The sequence below is a fragment of the Pseudorca crassidens genome, chromosome 2 (genome assembly GCF_039906515.1).
Source record: "Pseudorca crassidens isolate mPseCra1 chromosome 2, mPseCra1.hap1, whole genome shotgun sequence".
Lineage (NCBI taxonomy): Eukaryota > Metazoa > Chordata > Mammalia > Artiodactyla > Delphinidae > Pseudorca > Pseudorca crassidens.
The window spans coordinates 180,237,702-180,257,182 of NC_090297.1; the positions used below are offsets into that span (position 1 = coordinate 180,237,702).

Here is a 19,481-nt window from a genome sequence, read left to right on the forward strand (position 1 = left end):
AAATAAATGGCCTGCTCCGATATGACTGCAACTGAGAATTGTCCATTAACAGTAATTTATCCACAGCTGTGATAATTTATCCACATCAAGTGCATTGTGTTCCAAACTTTAAAATTACTGAGTCATGATGAAGGATGAGAAGGGCTTGTCCTAACTGCCTAAAGGCATTTAAAACCTGAAATTTACCAATCTTTAACTGTAAGAGAATATTCTAAATTTTTATTGCTTTATGAATCTTAGAAACATTAAAATAGAAAAAAAAAAGTATTTTAACACTACAACAATTTTACATATTACAGAATGGCTCCCATATAAGATCAGTTAAATTCTGTCTCTATTCATATTGGTTTCAATCATAGAGTAACTTTGATGATATTAAGTATTCTAAATATTAAATTCAAAGTATATTAAGATTTTGAGCCATCTCTAATATATTGATTTTAGCTACTGTATTTTCAAGCCAACACTGAATATCCTATCTACAAATGCTGGATGCTCTTCTTGACAGTCTTAAAACAGAAATTCTGCAAGGATATCATCATAACATAAGCAATACTTTCAACATTCTGGGGGAAAATTCACCTCTAATTATATCTGTGAACACCTCCTGATCAAGCCCTGTTTCATTTTCTTTCTTATATTCTTCCCAAAGCCTAACTTAGTGAGTCCCTCAGATGTAGCATGTATTCAAATATTAGCTGATTGGATAAATGACCATTAAAGAAATATTATACAAACCATTTAAATTAGATTTTTGTGTTCTATTCAGGAGGCCAAAAAAGTAAACACGCATTATATATACAACAGACATCCCTAAGGCATAAGCAGTGTTGTCATTTAGCAACTCTCAAACTTATTCATGGCCTCCCAGAACTAACGTTATTCCTGTGCTAAATTATCTTCACTGCTCTAACTCTTTTCCCTTCCGTGCTACTTAGAACAGGATACCAGAATGCAAATAAGGGAGAGGTAATTATGTAAGGACGCACTGACCTATACGTTACATAGTCATTCCATATATTTCACATAGAATACAGATCTATCACATATACATTATACATATACATACATATTGCATGTATTTTAAGTGTGTGTCTGTTTCCCTACCAAAAGGTGATACAACATAAACGCAAGTGAATTATCCAAGGCTAGTTCACAGACAATCTACGGTGTGGAGTACACACTTCCTGTATCCTGATAGACCCACCAATATTCCCTCTGTAACAATACCCCTTCACACATCAGTGATATGCCTCACTCATTTTCACATGCCAGTCCAACATATCCTACTAAGATTGAATTTAAAATTCTTAAAATGAAGGGCAGGGTAGAAAGTGTCTACTTTCCTATCATCTAATTCCCCCGTCATTTCTAGGATGTGACTCTAGATGGGGAAGGTACCCAGCCTGATCCAGATTCCCCCAGAAGAAGACCTTGAGTTAAGGATCAAAGCCTAAATAGCGTATTTGGGAAATGATACAGAAAATACCAGTTAGGGAGAGGGGGAAGGAAGCCAATAAACTCGCAATACCGAGCCAGTTATCACCGTGAGCCAACTAGAGCTGAGTCCCATTGGACACAGTGTAGAGAACATGCTCCAGAATGGTCCCAACCAAGGAACTAGGAGGCTAAGGTATTTGTCTAACAAATCCGTATTTACTCAGTGGCCTTGCTCTCCAAGAGACCCTGGTGTGCACCTGAGGCCAGGAGAAAACAAACAAAAAACCTCAGACAGGCAGAGAGTGTTCATAGAAAATATCCAGAGAACATGGGCAGAGCGCTAGATGCATCTGTTGTTAGAAACTGTCTACTTATTCCTGTATGAAAGACTGCTTCCTCCTCGACTCTGCAGGAATTGAGTCCACAAGATAACTGAGCAGAATAAAATTGCTATTCAGTCTTAATCGCAAAGAGGAATTTGTGACAATACTAAAGACAAAAGAGATGACTTTACTTATTGCATATTAATTTAAGATTCTGAAGAAAATTTTAAAAGTTGCAAACTTCAAGTCGTAGGTGAAGAAGGGAACTAACATTAAGAGCACCTCACCTATGCTAGATGCTATAAAATTATTCTTATAAGTTCAAATTTAATTAAGTGGAGGGAACTTCGGAGCTTCTTGAGTAATTTCAGTCACAAAGTCATCTTTACAGTTGTAAGATATATCACCAACACAAGTATTTAATTTCTCAGAAACTGAGTTTCCTAGTCCTTAAAATAATTACCTACAATTCAGGGACTATGTGAGGATCGACTGAGATAACACATATCATAAGTTAACATATACATGTGTTTATATATATATATATAGAGAGAGAGAGAGAGATAGATAGATATAGACATAGATATGTTACCCACACACATACATATAAGCATATAACATATAGCATAGTTAACATATAGCACTCGCCAAGTACTTAGTACCAACTAAGTGTTAGTTTTACAGAAATATCTTACAGAAATAAGATTACTGAATTTCATAATGGCTGAATGACTTGCCCAAGGCCACTCAGGTAGTGAAGAAATAAGCATAGGATTGAAACCTGGGTCCCTATTAATCAAAGGCTCTTGTCTTCGAAGATGGACAACTAATAGAACCAAAACAAAGTTTTCACGGAGCCACAAAATTACCTTTAAAGCGGACCCACGTTTGGTTCAGTAACAATACCTCATTTTAACAGTACGTATGGCCTAATTTTAAAGCTAAAGTTGGTCTAGCATAAACTTTCATTATAATACGTATTTTAAATAAACGTGCAAAACTTTTTTTAACATAGCAACGACTCATTTAGGAAGCAGTCAACTAACCAAAATTCTTAATTCCTGAAATATAACTTCAGCACCCCTAGAAAAGTGAAGGCAACCACATGGACAATTAGCATATTGGATACGATGCTAAAAAAACAAACAAACAGTGCTACCACCACCAAGTCCAAAATGTGTACTTCATGTGCTCAGCCCAACTCACACTTTTCCAATTAGGATTTCTATTCTACACGATGATCCTGACCTCCTGAAGTAACAAATACAGATCCAATTACTATGAACACTTCACTGTACTTGATGAGCCACTGAGCTAAGTTAATATAGTTTATCTAAATGTCAATTAGCATTGAAATTTGTTTAAATATTCTTTTCTTCATCTTCAGTCAACCAGAACACCTTACATTCCAAGCATACTCGTAAACTGGTATTTGTTCTTTAATTTTTTTACCAATATATATGTTTTTGCCTAAAAAGAAGAGATTGAACTGAAATATTATCCTCTACAAAACATCCATACCCCTTTAAATTACTAACATGAGACCAAAGAAGAAGTCCACAATTGATGCTCAAGATAAAATCCCCTGTGTGTAGGGTAGGGGTTGGCATTGAGAGCTGAGATGGGAAGGAAAAGAAGGAAGGTATTTCCCAGTGGTTGAACAAGGAGATTCTGAATGGGACCAATAATGGATATTTTATGCAATTAAAATAGAACATCAATACCAAACTGAACTTTAAGGAAACATTTCAGTTGAGTTGAAAGACTACTTAGTATACACATATTATTTTTAAACAAGGAAATGTGGCATGTGATACCTAAATGATTATTCTGGAAAATACTAAATTCAATGAAACATAAACTGTGCTTTTTAAATAATAATAAGACATAGCAAGAGGAATTCCAGAAGTTTAACTAGGCAAAACAGTGATGCTATAGATAAAACACATGAGCAACATTTTGCTAATAATAATATTTTAGTTTTGAGACTTAGTTTTAATTTTGTGACATATACACTATTTAGGTTAAGTACGTTATTTATGAAAAGGTTGGATCATACTATACGAACACCATTATTAGTAATAGTCATAGTTACCCGTTCAAAGTGAGTATTTTCCACTGCCAACGCTGTCATTTTCACTAACTACCTGTTACATATTTAAACCAATTGTCTACCTGCGTCTTCAAATGTTTAAAAAGCATAAAATTCCCAGTGGCAGGAGTCTTGACACCTAATCAAGACAAGACTGACACGGAGTAAGTAAACAGGTGGGTGCAGGTGATTTTAAGTTTCTAACGTGCTTTTTCAATCAACTTGGATGCATTTTCGAATTTGGTTAACAACACCTAAGAAAAAAAAATGAAAATTGACTGGCACTGATATTGCGTGCCATTTCGATGTAATTGTACCTCTCACGCCAGCCTCATACACACCCTAAGAAAGCACAGATAGACAAAAGAATAAGCACAAATAAATGCAACAAATACATTGCAGGGATCAGAAAGTGAAAAGGCAAAGAGTTCCTTGCCTACAGCAATTGCTCTAGAGAGTCAAAATGGAGAGACACGTCAAAGAGTCCCTTTTCCTCCCTCCCCCAGCCTCTGGCTCCTTTCCCTCCTCTCCCTCCTTTTCCCCTTCCAGCCTTCCCATCCCTCCCTTTTCCAGCTGCATCTACGGAACCACACTGCAGCACACCACTCACCTGTCGTCGTTCTGCCATCCTTGGTCCCCTAGCAGCAAATCCCGAAACCTGTACCTGGGAGGCAGAGGGGGTACTTCGCTCTCCAAATCAACCATCCTTTCTCAAAGAGTGGGAAACGTAAAACAACGAATGGAGGCGAGGAGGACAAGAGAAAGAAAATATTGCGGAGTAGAGGGCGAGGACTAACGAAATGCGGGAGATGGGCTGGAGCAGGGGAAGGGGCCTGGGATGGGGGAGGGGGGTCTGCTCCCAGCCGGAAGCTGAGGCTGAAAGGGGCCGGCTCCTCTCTCCTGAGGGTGTGATGGGGATGATGCAAACCCAGCCCAAGAGCAAAAGTCTGGCTCTGACAAGAACCAGCGCTGCCAAGGAACCGCCCCCAGGATCGGCGCCGCCTCTGGTCCCCAGGACTCGGGGGAGGCGGGAATGCAAAAGTTACTTCGCCCGAAAGAAAAAAGAGAAAAAACGCGCGGTGCCTAGAAGGAGGGGAGAGGGGTGGGCGTGCGCTCAGCGTTAGGGTGAAGCACTTTCCCTCACGGCGGGCGGCGAGAGCCTCCTCAGAGGACCAGCTCCGGGTAGCAGGTCTCCTCAGGCGGACGCCCCGCACGGCCGCGCAGGCGCCGGGGGTCCCGGGGTTGGAGTCCCCGCGCGGCGGACGGGCTCTCCCCGTGGGCGGGGCCGCCGCGGAGGCCCCGCCAATGAGACGCCCCTCATTAGCATGACGGTGACGGCGGTGCCTGGGGAAGACCAATGGGGGCGAGCCTAATTAGCGGCTTCCAGGGCTCCAACCCCCTCTCTGGAGGAGGAGGAGGACACGCGCGCGTGGAGTGTCCCCAGGTCCCCCAGCTCCTTCTCCTTGGCCGTCTCCAGCCAGGTAGGCGGGGTAGAAATGGCACGTTCCGGGAGAGGGAATCCCCGCTCCCAGCCCCAGGAAAGTCTTAGTCTTTTTTCTCACTGACTGAAAGCAAGGGAGGTGTTTCCCTGATCCTGGAAGAGAATGAAGGGCCACTTTAGGCCGCTGCAGAGAAACGATTAATGCAAGGAGGATGACATACTAGGAAATGAGCGCTGCTGCTACTCGTGGTGCTGTGGGCTTCCAAGTGGCCTTCACCTTGCCAGGTGTGCTCTTGTTAGTGGCCCACGCGGTCAGAGGAAGGATGAAACACACAGCCTGTTTTTGAGTATGGACCGCAGCTTATGGGAACCTGCTGTGTATACAAGCCCTAGTCCTATTTGCCTATAGTGTTTTTCCACCAAGAACCGATTCCATCAGGGTACGTACAGACACCAAATATTTCCCCCTCTGAGAGACTCGGGCCTGAGGATACAAGACTGTATCACGGCCCGTGCCCTCAGGATCTCATCGTTTGCTTGCAGGAACAAGCTTATAAATGAAGTGATACAATATGAGACACAGTAATCAAGCAACATATAAAGAGTTTTGGAAATACCTGTGAGATAACACACTTTTTCATGCAGGGAAGGGTCAAGACATAGAAAGTGAACTAAGACTTCTATGCTAGTTTGCAACTTACTCAAGGGAAGGGAAGAAAGCAATGGAGTGAGGAAAGAGAAGCCTATGAGTAGAAGCAAAGGGATATTTTTAAATGTTTGGTTTATTCGGGAGACAGTGATTAATCTGGTATGATTAAATTCTCAGTGAGGTCATGTAGTGGAGGGCTTAATACAGAACGTTAGAAATTCAAGAAGAAATCAGCAAAAAGGTAATAACAGATAAAATAGAATGAGTACCTACCTAAATCTGAAGAATCAGTGGAAATAGATGTCTCTGTCGTCCAGATCCAACCCATTCTTCCAGACCCATCTCAAATGACATCTCCTCTATTAGATTTCCTGATGCGTCCAGCTGGTTAAAATGCCTTCTTCCTTTGAACCCTTCATACCCTCTGTGAGTATTTTGCTTGTAGTGCTTATTATATTATGGCCTGCTGTGCATTTTTCTACATCTTATCCCCCTTCCTGTGGCTTCTCTCTCTAGGACAGTGCATTCAAAATGAGTAAAATCTTAACAATGTTGAGATGCATTAAAAGCTTTTAAAGATAGTAAATTAATCTTTTTTCACATTTGCTTTAGCTCCAAAGTTGTGTATTTATGTTTTTTTGCATAAACTTTTGTCATCCCTTTGCCAAATGAGAAAGTTATATCACTACATTGTTAGTTGGGGGGAGATGGGGCCAGAAGAGAGAGAGAGAATATCTGTTTTATATTTTGGACCTTATCATCTGCTATAAAGATAGCTCTGTGAAGTTTACTTTTTTTTAATGTTCCAGGCTAATATTTATATTTTTATTTATATTATTATAGTCTGCCTTTATATATTTGGCAGAAATCTGAAATATTTATGTATCAGTAACAGACTCAGAAGCAAGGTGCTAAAAACAGGAAAAAAATAGCTGTTGAGTGTTAGACTCCTGCAATGCTAGAGATTAGAGAGTAAAGCAATAGCATTTGACTTAAAAGAAAGTTGTGCTATGCAGCAGCTTCCCACTAGCTATTTTACATTCGGTAGTGTATATATGTCGATGCTACTCACACTTTGCCCCAGCTTCCCCCTCCCCCCACATCCTCAAGTCCATTTTCTATGTCTACCTCATTATTCCTGTCCTGCCCCTAAGTTCATCAGTACCTTTTTTTTTTTTAGATTCTATATATATGTGTTAGCATACAATATTTGTTTTTCTCTTTCTGACTTACTTCACTCTGTATGACAGACTCTAGGTCCATCCACCTCACTACAAATAACTCAATTTCATTTATTTTTCTGGCTGAGTAATATTCCATTGTATATCTGTGCCACATCTTTATCCATTCATCTGTTGATGGACACTTAGGTTGCTTCCATGTCCTGGCTATTGTAAATAGTGCTGCAATGAACACTGGGGTACATGACTCTTTTTGAACTAGGGTTTTCTCAGGCTATATGCCGCTAGTGCAGTATTGTGAAGCAGTTCTACTCCAATAAAGATATATTTAAAAAAGAAAAGAAAGCTGTACACCTTATTTTGGTGTCACTTTTATGGCAGTCTTAATTATTTGGCTTCCAAGTGCCCAGAAAACATTTTAAGAGGGAGCAAGTACCTCAGGAAGAAAGAAAAAAAATAGAATAAGTAAAAACTTGCTCAGCTAGTAGTGTCATAGCCCAGCTGTTAAGGATACAAAGGGTACAAAGGACCGTACTGTGTCAAAGCAGGTGGAGACCACTATGTGCCTTAAAACTGTCACAGTGAAGAATCTTATCTTTCTAAGTTTAAGAAAATAAAAAGAATAATGCAATCTAACAAATACTATCCTGACTTCTTAAAATATAGCAATATTTGGACATTGAAACTTAAATTTAGAATTGGAAGATCCTTTGCTCTCCATTCTATTTTTTTGTCAGTTTTCTGAAGGCAGACTTTTCATTTTTTGTCATTAATTTTGACTTTTAGCTCTCCCACCTTTCTTTCTATACTTTTTTCTCTTTTTTGTCATGTCAGTTCCTGCTGTTAAAATATATTTTCCTCTTTCACTCTTTTTATCTTGGTTTCCTTTTTTCATTGTGCTCTTTTAGTGTCCCATTTCATAGAATCTTTTTCTCTGTGTGTGTGTGTGAAAGCTTTCATCGTACTATAACATGAAATTCGATTTTTAGAAACATTTTTAAACTTGGTTCTGTACATTACAATTTTGCACCTTACTCACTGGTGTTCTTAAGCACCCTAATCAACATCTAGTGTAGATTAGAGCAATAGACTAATTTGGTCCCATACTACTAAGAGAGTACTCACCAAAAATCTTCTGAATTACAATGGTGATGGAGTAGAGCATGTTAAGAATGAGAATTAGGGAGAAGATTCATCCCCTAGTTTAAGAATTTTTCTTTCCAGAAAACACATTTGAGAATATCTTCTAATTTCTTCCTTTTCTTTAAAAGAAAAAAAATTGTTTTTTTAAATTTTTGATTTCCAGTACACTGATTGATTACATTAATATTTAAATATAAAAAGAAATGAGTCATTCCCATGATTGAAGAATGATTTTACTTACAAAAAAACAGTTTCTTGATAATTATCTTGTGAATAATGAACATAGTTGTGAGTATAGAATATGATGGATTTTTTTACCCAAAAAATATGTGCATATTACATATTATTTTTATGACAACATTTTCAAAACTGTCAATGATTATGTCTACCTAGACCTGTAAAAGCTATTTGAAAATAAATTTTAAATAGAAAAAAGTAACTTTCTACGTGTTAGACTACCTACTTCATAGATGCTTCATTTGTGTAGGCAGAAAAAGACAGGATAATCCACATCTATTCAGCATCATTAAGCTACATAGCAACATCTCAGTGTAATGGAGAGAGATGTGTTCAATTAATTTTTTTAAACAAAGATTCGTCTAGTAGTTACTATGAATTGAACCTCTCATAGTCTTAATGGGGGAGAGGAAGACCATACAATAGTTACACTAGAATGTGGCAGATCACACTCATTAGCACTGGCAGCCCTGTTGCTGAGGAGCTCAGAGGGACATATTCTGGTTTTGGAAAATCAGGGAAGGCTTTGTGGAGGAGCTCACATCTATACTGAGGGATGAAAAAAGTGAGTGAGTAAGAGAAGAATCAGCAAGTATATAGGTACAGACAATGGATATAAGAAAGCAATGGTAATTTGAGCTCAGGGTCTGTATTTAGATGGGGAGGGGGCAGAGAGGAGGGAGGAAAATTGGCAGGAAGGTTAGTAGCCAGGAGCTGCCTTCATTTATCATCTGGAGAGGCCAGGCAGGTCATGCCAACAAGTTTGGGTTTCAACTTGTAGACAGTGATGAATCTCTTGAGGATTTTTAAGTAAGTAAGTGACAAAGCCCAGTTTATGTTTGGAAAGACCGCCACGGTTAGCAGTGCAGATGATTGATTGGTGGGGAGGACAGGAAGGGAAGAAAGGGGACCATTTATGAGCCATACAGTATGTCAGGAGAGATATGCCAGTTGTCTGAAATGAGGCAGTGGTTACAATGCAGATGTAAAGGAGAGGACAGATTTGTAGGAAATTAGGAAGATGGTACTGGCAGGACTGGATAAGTGAGAGAGAGACTATGAAATTTAATGGGGAGTGAAGAATCGATGATACTTTCTAGGCTTCTGGGATGAGTAAGCACGTGAAGAGTTTACTGTTGGGTGAGATAGGAATATAGAAATAGGTTTGAGTGAGAAAATGAGTTCACTGTGAGCCATCTGCAAAAGGGAGAAGTCAAGAAGGTTTGAATCTGTGGGTCTGAATATAAGAAGCAAATTCTTATCCAGACAGAAAAAATCAGGAAGCATCATATAGAGGGGTAAATGCACCTGACTCGAGGCACTGGGAGAGCACAGCAGGGCAGACGCTGAGCCTGTAAAGGTTCCCGGGAAAGGGGATGGGCTGGAGAGGTGGGAGGGATGACAGAAGGGAATTCAGCTTCTACCCGCAGCATAGAGACGGGCATTTCTCTATTTTCTTAATTAGTTTTATTCTGTGACCCTTGATTCAAGCTAAAATAGATTCTATCTGCAGGAAGAAAAATGTAACAAACCCTGCCCTATATTCTAAGCATGTCCAGCCACATGAGCAGAATAATTTTTATTTCAGCAACACTGAAAAGAGGAAGCAGTAGAGAGAAAAGGAAAAGGCAGACCATCACAACTGATTCACCAATTCCACCTGAAAAGCACAGGTAAGTAGTTTAGAGGAAGGCCATCTGGAGATTTATGAAGATATTGTGGTAAGTAACATGATTTACCCAACACTTCTAGTGGTTTTTGTCATTCTAAAATTAAGACTTGCCCGAGAGGCAAATCTGTGTGTGTGCTTTACGGTGGAAGCTTGTCAGGAGTTATATTAATTTAATATATTAATATAATCTTTTATTATGAATATATTAAGAGCAATGTCCTCTGTGAGCTTCCTCCTTGCTTCCTTCCCTTTTCTCAAAGCTCTCCCTCAACACACATCTTATTCAGCATCACTCTTAATGATAACACACATCATCTCCCTTTACCTGCTTCTAAACTCTCTTCCTTTGACTGATTTTTTGGAGGAAAAACACAGAGCCAAAGGGGGAATTATTTAGTATCAAATGTGACTCAATACCTTCGAAGCATTTTATCCGACAGTAATCCAGGAATCACACCCACATGAGTCTTCTACCTACAAAACAAATATATTTTCTGCAGGGAAAAAAATCTCCAGCATGTTTGGAAAACTCCAGTTCTCATCTTTGATCTACCCATCCTTATGTTGCTAGGGTCCCAAATCCAGCTCACGGGTAGATCAGACAAAGCACCCTGTTCATGTTCGTTCCTCCACCTTCACCCTTGTCATCTCCAAACCTTCTAAAACAAGTAATGGCAGCTACGACTTGGCCTTTTTCACAAGGGTTGTCAATTAGTGGGTGATCAACAACTGTCTAGTGAGTGGGTGAGAAGCTACATATGTGAATGGATTAGGTTGTATCCTTCCTTGTCATTCTTCAAGCATAATAACACACAAATGCTAAAAAATTAATAGCTGCAGTGTAACTGTTATGTGCCAGATATTATGTAGGAGATTCACAACAATTATGAAAACCAAATAATTTTGTCCAGTTTTGAAAGGTAGGAAAACTTAGGCTCAGATAATGTTACCCAGATAGAAGGTGCTAGGCCAAGATTCAGAACCTTGATTTTCTGACTCCAAAGTGCATGTTCTTCCCAATAGAGCTGAGAAAGAAGGTTTATGGTCAATAACTAGTAGATATCTGTGTTTCCCGATTGGTCATCTAAATTAAAATTATGATTGCCCAGTCAAAGTCCTACTGATCCACCATCATTTACCTCCTTTTCCCCCTGAGGGACTTCCCATCACTTGTTTGTTTTCCCTGAACTGTAATTCCCCCTTCTTGCCACGGCTGCCTCATAACTTCCTTGTCACGTCATCAGAGCAGACTCTTTTAATCATCCAACATGGAGATGCTCTGTGTGTTTGTGTTTCCCTAGTCCTTCACTCCCACTGTGATCAATATAAGCTCTATGAGGGCAGGGGCCTTGTTGATCTTGTCAGCATGCAGAACAGTGCCTGGTATATAGTATGGACCCCAGAACAGAGTTTGCTCAATGATAGAAAGGAAAGTAAGGCGGAGTAAAGGAAGAGAAAATGATTCAATAATCTTGTTGAATAATTGCCTAGATTTTTCAATTCCAATATGGGAAAATTGCATTGCCCATATAGATATTATTTTTCTGTGTGTGTGTACACATGCATGTGCATGTGCCATGCTTAACTAAGTAAGGCATGCCAATTTAAAAAGTGTTTCATCACAGCCTTTTATTAGGTGTAATAGGGCCTCTCTCATGAGGGTGTGATTTGAGAAATAGAGTAATGCTTGCTTGCAAGAAAGAAAAAGTATATGGGGTATGATTTTTGCAATTAAAATGGTTTTACTTGTATTGAAACATTGTCATTAATTTTTTTATTGATTCCTCCTATTAGAAATTTAATTTACAAGGAGGAAAACTTTTGGTGATTTCTGTGTTATTTCTAGAATATATTAACAACTTACACAGTTACTGCATGTCCATTCCAGTGTTAAAAATGACCCCAGACTCATTTGTTCAAAATTTATAATAATTTGACAATATTTTATATTAAGAGAATAGATATTCTTCTCATTCTGAAGATGATTAGATAGAGGAAATGGAAAGCTAAAATAAATCACTCAATACCCATTTCACTATAAATGATATGGAAGTCCAATTTTCCTGATTATCATGCAGTGTTCCTAGGCTATGAGCTAATAGTAGTAATTTTCATTGCAAATAACATGATGGTGTAAACACAGCACATAATAAAGAAATCAAAGAAATTAGAAAAATCTCACACTTTTTTTTCACAAATAATAGTGTTAGATACATTGAGGTTACTGGTGTTTACGAATACATAAGACTCTGGACACTCATGTATTTTCTTTAGCTATAAAGTTATGTTGTAAATATTAATTATATTGCTTTCATACACCAAATTTTGATCTTATTTTCAGATAGCTCTCCACTTTAAGGTATTAAATGGTAGCTCTGCGTCCATTGCCATCTTGATTTGTACCATTTGAGTATACAAATTATAAAATGTGTATTTACTGTACATTTTTCTATTGTCATAAAAATAAGAATGAAACAAAGCTACAAATACTGATACTAATGACAAGATGTTGAATACTCGTTCTAGGGATTGAGAAAAGAGAGGGAATCATTAGGCATGGCCATTAGCAGCAACTTCTCAGCCTCAATTGAGCCTTCTATTTTCAGTCTTCAGGAAAAGAACAAAATTATAGAAAATTAGACATATCTTTGAAGAGGTTGCCGTTTAAAAGGTGATACATTATTAGTGATTTCACACTTGGTAGGTATCTGAAAAGCTATTATTTGAAAGTAGTGAGTCAGTATGTATCTCATTTTCAATGTAAATGCTACCTTTTTTACTCCTAGGTCACTCCAACCCGAGGGGTACAAAAGTTGTGTCCTATCTTTTACACACACACACACACACACAAATAAAATCTTAGTAAATCCTTTCCTGCAGTTCCATCATTTAGGCTCTGAATTGCAGAAGTGGGCATAGTTTGGCACAAAATCTACCCTTTCGCTTGACCTCCCCGCGTACCTGGTCCCATTGCCCACCAGCCCATCCACCCAACTACCTGAAAAGCAATATTCTTTGGTGATCATGTATACATTTTCTGAGTCTGGACTGCTTGGATTTACACCCTGACACTGGCATTTATCAGTTGCTTGACCTTGGGCAACTTAACCACTGTGCTTCAGTTTCCCCATCTATGAAATGGAATAATTAGAGCACTTATTTTTTGAGGATCAAATACATTAACACGTCTAAATATTTTAGAAGGGTGTTCACCACATACTATGCCATTCTTATTACAAGTGTTTTTCAAAATGTAGGCATCCACATTTTTAGGAGTCTTTTCCTTAATATAAACTCGTCTTTGCTGTTTAGCAACTAATGAATTTAATTACGCGTTTCCAATTTCACACAACTGGTTGAACAGCTTTGATTACCTTTTAAGAGATAAGCTATGTACCCTCAGAGCAATTGAAGCAATGTAAAAATATACTAAAATTAAAAAGAAAAAAATATCCGGCTGCTCAGTGATTCTTCTGAACTCCCATGGAAATAATAAATATGGATAATCAGAAAGTACCTTAAATATTCTCTAGTTAGAAGCCAGATCATGGAGGCTTTTAAAATTAAAACAAGCATCTTGAATTATTTTCACATGCAAAGCAGAAAAAAATACACACCATATTGAGTTCAGATGCAATAAGCTGTACATGTGCTACAGAGCTCCATGAGAAATGCAGTTTTTACGCTGGCTTCACGCAAACTTTACAGTTGCAGAAAATAAGGATATGGCAAAAAGCAATCTGGAGATGTCACACCCAAATCAATAATTAGGAGGAAAGGTGACCACCTCCTACTCAAATATCAATACAAAATATATTGAAATACTGATTAGTGTGAAGAAATGCAATATGTATTTCAGAATATTACAATGAACATTTTTAACAAGACATTCACCCAGATTTAGGAAACATGAATAAGAAACAACTTTAGGGCTTCCCTGGTGGCGCAGTGGTTGAGAGTCCGCCTGCCGATGCAGGGGACACGGGTTCGTGCCCCGCTCCGGGAAGATCCCACATGCCACGGAGCGGCTAGGCCCGTGAGCCATGGCCGCTGAGCCTGCACATCCGGAGCCTGTGCTCCGCAACGGGAGAGGCCACAGCAGTGAGAGGCCCGCGTACCGCAAAAAAAAAAAATTAAAAAAAAAAAAAGAAACAACTTTAATTTGCACTTCTATTTCTTTTTGTTTTGCCTATAAGCCTATACACTCACTTGGATTTAAGCCCTGAGAAAATCACCATGTTGCACAGGGTAGTACAGAAAACCTGAATGCTATTATACGTTAATGACCTGACAGCCAAAGTGAGTTTTCAACTAATTTCTTGAAACATTAGTAGATAATTTTCCTAGGAGTTGACTACCAAATTCTCTAAGATCATGATTTCTCCGTGACTTACCTGTTTTACTCAGATAGTCTTTCCAAAACAATTTATCCAGTTTAATTATACTAGAACATGGTTCAGATAGGACCAAGACTATAAAAATAATAAATCAGATAGCTTTGTTTTGAAATTTCCCACCTTCTCATTTTCTTTCAATGCTTTTTTGCTTTGCTAAGCCTCAGCTCCCTGATCACAGATGGAAGACCGATTCCAAATTCCTAGGTGAAATTCAGTTGTTAGAAAGAGCAAACTAGAAGCTAGGTCTTTTATGCTAGAGTCATGTGAGAGCTAGTGAGTAGGAATGAATCAAAGAGGAAAGAAAATAAAGTTGCCAAAATCGTAACTTAGTAGTAATAAAGAGACCATGTTAGAGATTCTGCAAAAGCTGAATTGGATTCTAAAGAAAATCCAAGTCAGTAGATCAAGTCAAAAGTGAAATGAGGATGCTCAATACAGAGGAAATATTCTAGGTACTGGGTCTAGTTAGATAGAGCAAGAGGAGTTGTTATAGGAAGAGGGACATCAGAGAACATTAAGGTGAATATGACATATCCAGATTAGCAGATTATTAATTCTCATGAAAGGAGATTCTGACACTTAGTCAAGGCTAAGGGCCAAAATAAGCTGGAGTATCACTTAGGATGTTTTGATTATTAGTAACAGAATACCTGATCTACTACACCATAAAACATTAAAGAAGTGTATTGTCTAATATATGGAAAAATCGAGAAGTAGAACGTCTTTAGCCAAAGCTTGATGTGGTGACCTAATGGTATCACAGAAGACTTAGTTCCTCTGCATTTACTTGTCCTGCCTTCTATATTCCTTCCTATGATTTCAAGATGCTGGAAGAAATTCAGAGGACTAGTTCATTCACTTCCGACAGAAACAAGAGAACATCTTGAAACCTAGGATTCCAAGCAAAACTTGAAACTGCCAGAGTAAATATCCTGGTGTTTGGTTTTCCAATCTGCAGCTAAAGAATAAAGATCACTGAAATAGCCTAGTCTTGTGGTTTGTTCTTTCCTCCAGTCCTCTTCAAAACAAAACAGAAGAGGCTTCAGGGACTCTGCACATACTTAAAGCAGAAATGCGAATCCTTTCCCAAGATTATATCGCAATCAGGATATTGAAAGAGTACAGCCCAGCTAATTATATTAGACTTAAGTTTTGCTCTACCAACATCCTGTTGTTGTACATAAAAGTTCTACTCTTCTCATTTGATCACAGTGGAATTCAACACACATTCTTACATAGCTGTATGATCCAGGTTGGGTCAAAGAGTATGGACTATGGGAAAGGGGAATCTTTCATGTATGGGTATTGTGAGTGAGCAATTCTCTTTCTGCTGGGGTTTCTAAGAAGTTATGTGTGTCCTTCTTGTAAATAACTTGGAACTGACCGGACTTTTGCAGCAATACAAGATATTTTTTAAGCTTCTGGGGCTGGCCATGACTAAAGTAAACATCATTCTTAGAACACTCAGTCATAGGAATCAATAAGCTCTCCTTTTTTCCTTAAGATGGTTTGAATTTCTATCATTTGCACCTGAAAAAAAAGTCCTAACCAATAAATAAACTTATGTCACATATGACAATCTCCTCAATAGTGCTATGAATAATTACCAGTCCTTTTTTGGTCCCATACCAGAATCATTTCCTAATAAAACTAAGTAGTACAACAACTTTACATTTTCTTTCTCAGCAAATTTCACTGCTGTTTGGATGCTAATTTTCACATCATTGGCATGGACCAGCATTCCATAGGCGAGTCCCAAATTTTACATTCTGCAGTATTCACATAACCACCACAAAGCAGCAGACCACCTGATCCTACAGAGAAATGTAAAATTGCATAATAATAACAGACTTTAAAAGATGAGCAAATTAGAAAATATTTTTACTGACCGAAGTTTTACCCAATTTCAGAGAATTAAACATCGTTCCCTTCTGTAATTTTATCTATTTTATATTGTAATGCCAACTGAAAGAACAACCAAATGTAAAAAATAGGGGCTGCTGTATCTTCCACGGGAACAGGAGATAGTCACAGTCCAAATCACAACCTCCAAAAAGAAATTAAAGAAAAATATTATTGGGACCAAAATGGCAAAAGGTGACAAGAACAAATGCAAACTCCTAGAGACACTTTAAATAATTCAGAGGTCCTTCAAAGTAGGGAGAACAGCTCTAAAAGGATCAAAGATACCTGGAATGGAGGTGTGAGCAGAGTACAGGTGTCTAAAGCAAGCCTGAGAAGTGAGGGAAGGCTAAATAAGAAAATTCATACATACATCATCTTTTCAGGAAGCAAACAAGAAGACAGAGAATACACCACAGTCATTGTGGTGACAGCTAATCAAAGTCCATGAAAATAAATTAATAATGGTGAGATATATCATAGACACCTGAAACATAGGGCTTTACTGTGAAAACTCAAGATTTTCTGCTTACCAGACATAGGAAAGGTAATAATGAGTGGAAACATTTACGAAGGAGACGACAAAACAGAGGTGATGAAGATGTGTCCTAAGCTTCCACTGCTTTAGTTTATACCTCTCAGCTTTAATATATTTCAGCAGATACTTCAACCAGATATATGTGCCCCATTCAAACTTAGTAAAAGTCAGAAAGAAATAAGCGTGGATGACATACTCATAGGTAAAAAAAATTAAACATGTAGGAAAAGAGCAATGTAAGAAGGGCGAGAAAACCATCAACAAAGTGAAAAGGCAACCCATTGAGTGGGAAGAACCTATTTGCAAATGATATGTCTGTTAAAGGTTTAATATCCAAAATATACAAAGAACTCATACAGCACAATAGCAAAGAAAAACAAGTTGAGTTAAAAATGGGCAGAAGACCTGAATAGGCATTTTTTCAAAGAAGTCATACAGATGGCCAACAGGCACATGAAAAGATCTCAACATCACTAATCATCAGGGAAATGAAAATCACCTGGTCAAAGTTAATAGACCAATGACAGAATGGGAATCTGACATTTACAATACCTAAAATCAATGAGGGGTAACTTTAGAATATATTAGAAATATATGATACAAGAAATTTCTGCATATTTACAATGAAATGTATGATTTCTCATTAAAAACATAAAAAGGATATGAACAGGAATTTTGTTGGAAGGGAAAGGAAAAAAGCTAATAAGTATATGAAGTATAGAAAGAGATGTTTACACACATTAATAACTAGAGCAATGCAAATTAAAACAATAGTGAGATATGAGGATACAGGGAACTACATGTGCTGTCTGGGAAGAGAGACAGGTATAGCAATTCTGGAGAGCAGGTAAAGTGACTTTGGACTAGAGAGTAAGACTGTCTCCACTGCTTCTGGACTTCAATTTTAAAAAATACATAATAAGCTTAAAGTAATGATTACATAGCAAAAAAAAGCACAAACCAATGTTTTTGAAAATATTGATTTTCAAAGATGGATAAGGAATTTTACAAAGATAATGTTCTATTTCTTAAGCAAGGGTAGGTTTTTTTCATAGTTATTCTTCATTATATGTTATAAATAACAATGCATATGTTTTAAATGTTGAATACAAATTTTAGGGGGAAATGGGAAAATCTGCATATCTTTGTATAGCAGTATAGAAAAAAAAACTGTTGAGTAGTATAAAACTGTTAAATAAGTTACCTTAAAGTAACTTAAACAGTGCATTATCATTACAAACCCACAGAAAATTACTAAAATGAAAAATTCACACAACATTGAGAAGGATTTAGAGAAACCAGAACTCTCATTTATTGCTGACAGAAATGGACATTGGTGCAACTACTTTAGATAACCCTTTGGCATAATTGACTAAATCTGAACACATGTATATCCCACAATCTAACCGTTCCATTCCTAGGTATATATTTTTATGGGAAATGTACAAAAATGCCCAAGGCAACACTATTTATAATGGTCAAAAAATACCCAAATGCCTATTAACAGCTGAATGGATAAATAAATTGTTGTTTAGTCACCAATTGAATATGATACAGCACTGAGAAAGAACAAAGTACAAACTACCCAGAACAAGGAAAAGGAATCTCACAAACATAAAGTTGAGGGAAAGAAGCTACAAAAGAGTGCATGGTATATGATACCGTTTATATAATGTACAAAAACACTAGTTTTAGAAGTCAGGATATTGAAGAGGGACTTCTAGAATGTTGGTGGTTTTCTGTTTAACGATCTTGTGTCATGTACAGTTATGACCCATGATCATTTATATATAATTCTTCAATAAGACATTTTATCAAAAAGACCTTGCTAAATAGACTTATAATCACTAACTTAAGATTTTTTTAAGAAGCATCATTAAACACACGGCAATGAGTCAAAACTCTACCATCCTTCCCACATAAGTACAATCATTGACACCTGAAGGTATGGAAATTTAGTCTTCTTTCAAACTGCTCACAAAATGTAGTTCAGATATGATTATTCAAACTATGCATGCCTCTTTTCATTTGATATGGCACTTTGTAAGCAAATGCTTTTATTAATAAAAAGTATAAACTTCGTGTCACGTTCCATCTGTCTTTGTTCCTATGTGAAATTTCATTTACCAAAGAACTTCTTTGTTTTCAGTCCTTTAAAGAATAAGCAAAACTATTTTAGCTGTTAGAATAGTGGTTACTACTTGGGGAAGGAATGGAGCATGAGGGGGCTCCTAGAATGCTGGTGCTGTACTGTTTTCTTATCTATATGCTGCTCACATTGGTGTATTCACATTTATAAACTTAATTTGCTTTATATATATATGATTTGCACGTTTTCTGTATCTGTGTTATAATTTAATAAATATTTATATTTTTAGAAAAACAAGCTTAGGAGAGGAGATTGATGGAGGATATAAAGACTATTGACATTTTCTCTGTCTCTGTGCTATATGAATGATTAAAATA

General features: G+C 37.6%; 2 protein-coding genes across 20 annotated transcripts in view; one reads left to right on the forward strand and one right to left on the reverse strand.

Moving 5' to 3' along the window:
- The window catches only part of KCNT2 (potassium sodium-activated channel subfamily T member 2), a 372,254-nt gene extending 367,167 nt beyond the window's left edge, over window positions 1–5,087 (reverse strand). For 10 of the 17 annotated variants that reach the window (XR_010941497.1, XM_067729796.1, XM_067729784.1 and 7 more), the window contains exon 1: window positions 4,466–5,087. Coding sequence is in view for 12 of the 17 variants with exons in the window: in XM_067729796.1 (XP_067585897.1) it covers window positions 4,466–4,560 (95 nt within the window). In the remaining 5 variants the exon portion in view is untranslated. The remainder of the gene's footprint in view (window positions 1–4,465) is intronic. The other 7 variants (XM_067729787.1, XM_067729785.1, XM_067729789.1 and 4 more) reach the window with 2 other exon arrangements.
- A 94-nt stretch (window positions 5,088–5,181) lies between these two features.
- Window positions 5,182–19,481, forward strand: part of LOC137220140 (complement factor H-like) — a 131,880-nt gene continuing 117,580 nt past the window's right edge. The window contains exons 1-2 of one of the 3 annotated variants that reach the window (XM_067729783.1): window positions 5,182–5,336; window positions 10,095–10,179. The gene's annotated coding sequence lies outside the window, so the exon portion shown is untranslated. Of the gene's footprint in view, window positions 5,337–6,331; window positions 6,372–10,094; window positions 10,180–19,481 lie in introns of those variants that run through there. The other 2 variants (XM_067729781.1, XM_067729782.1) reach the window with 2 other exon arrangements.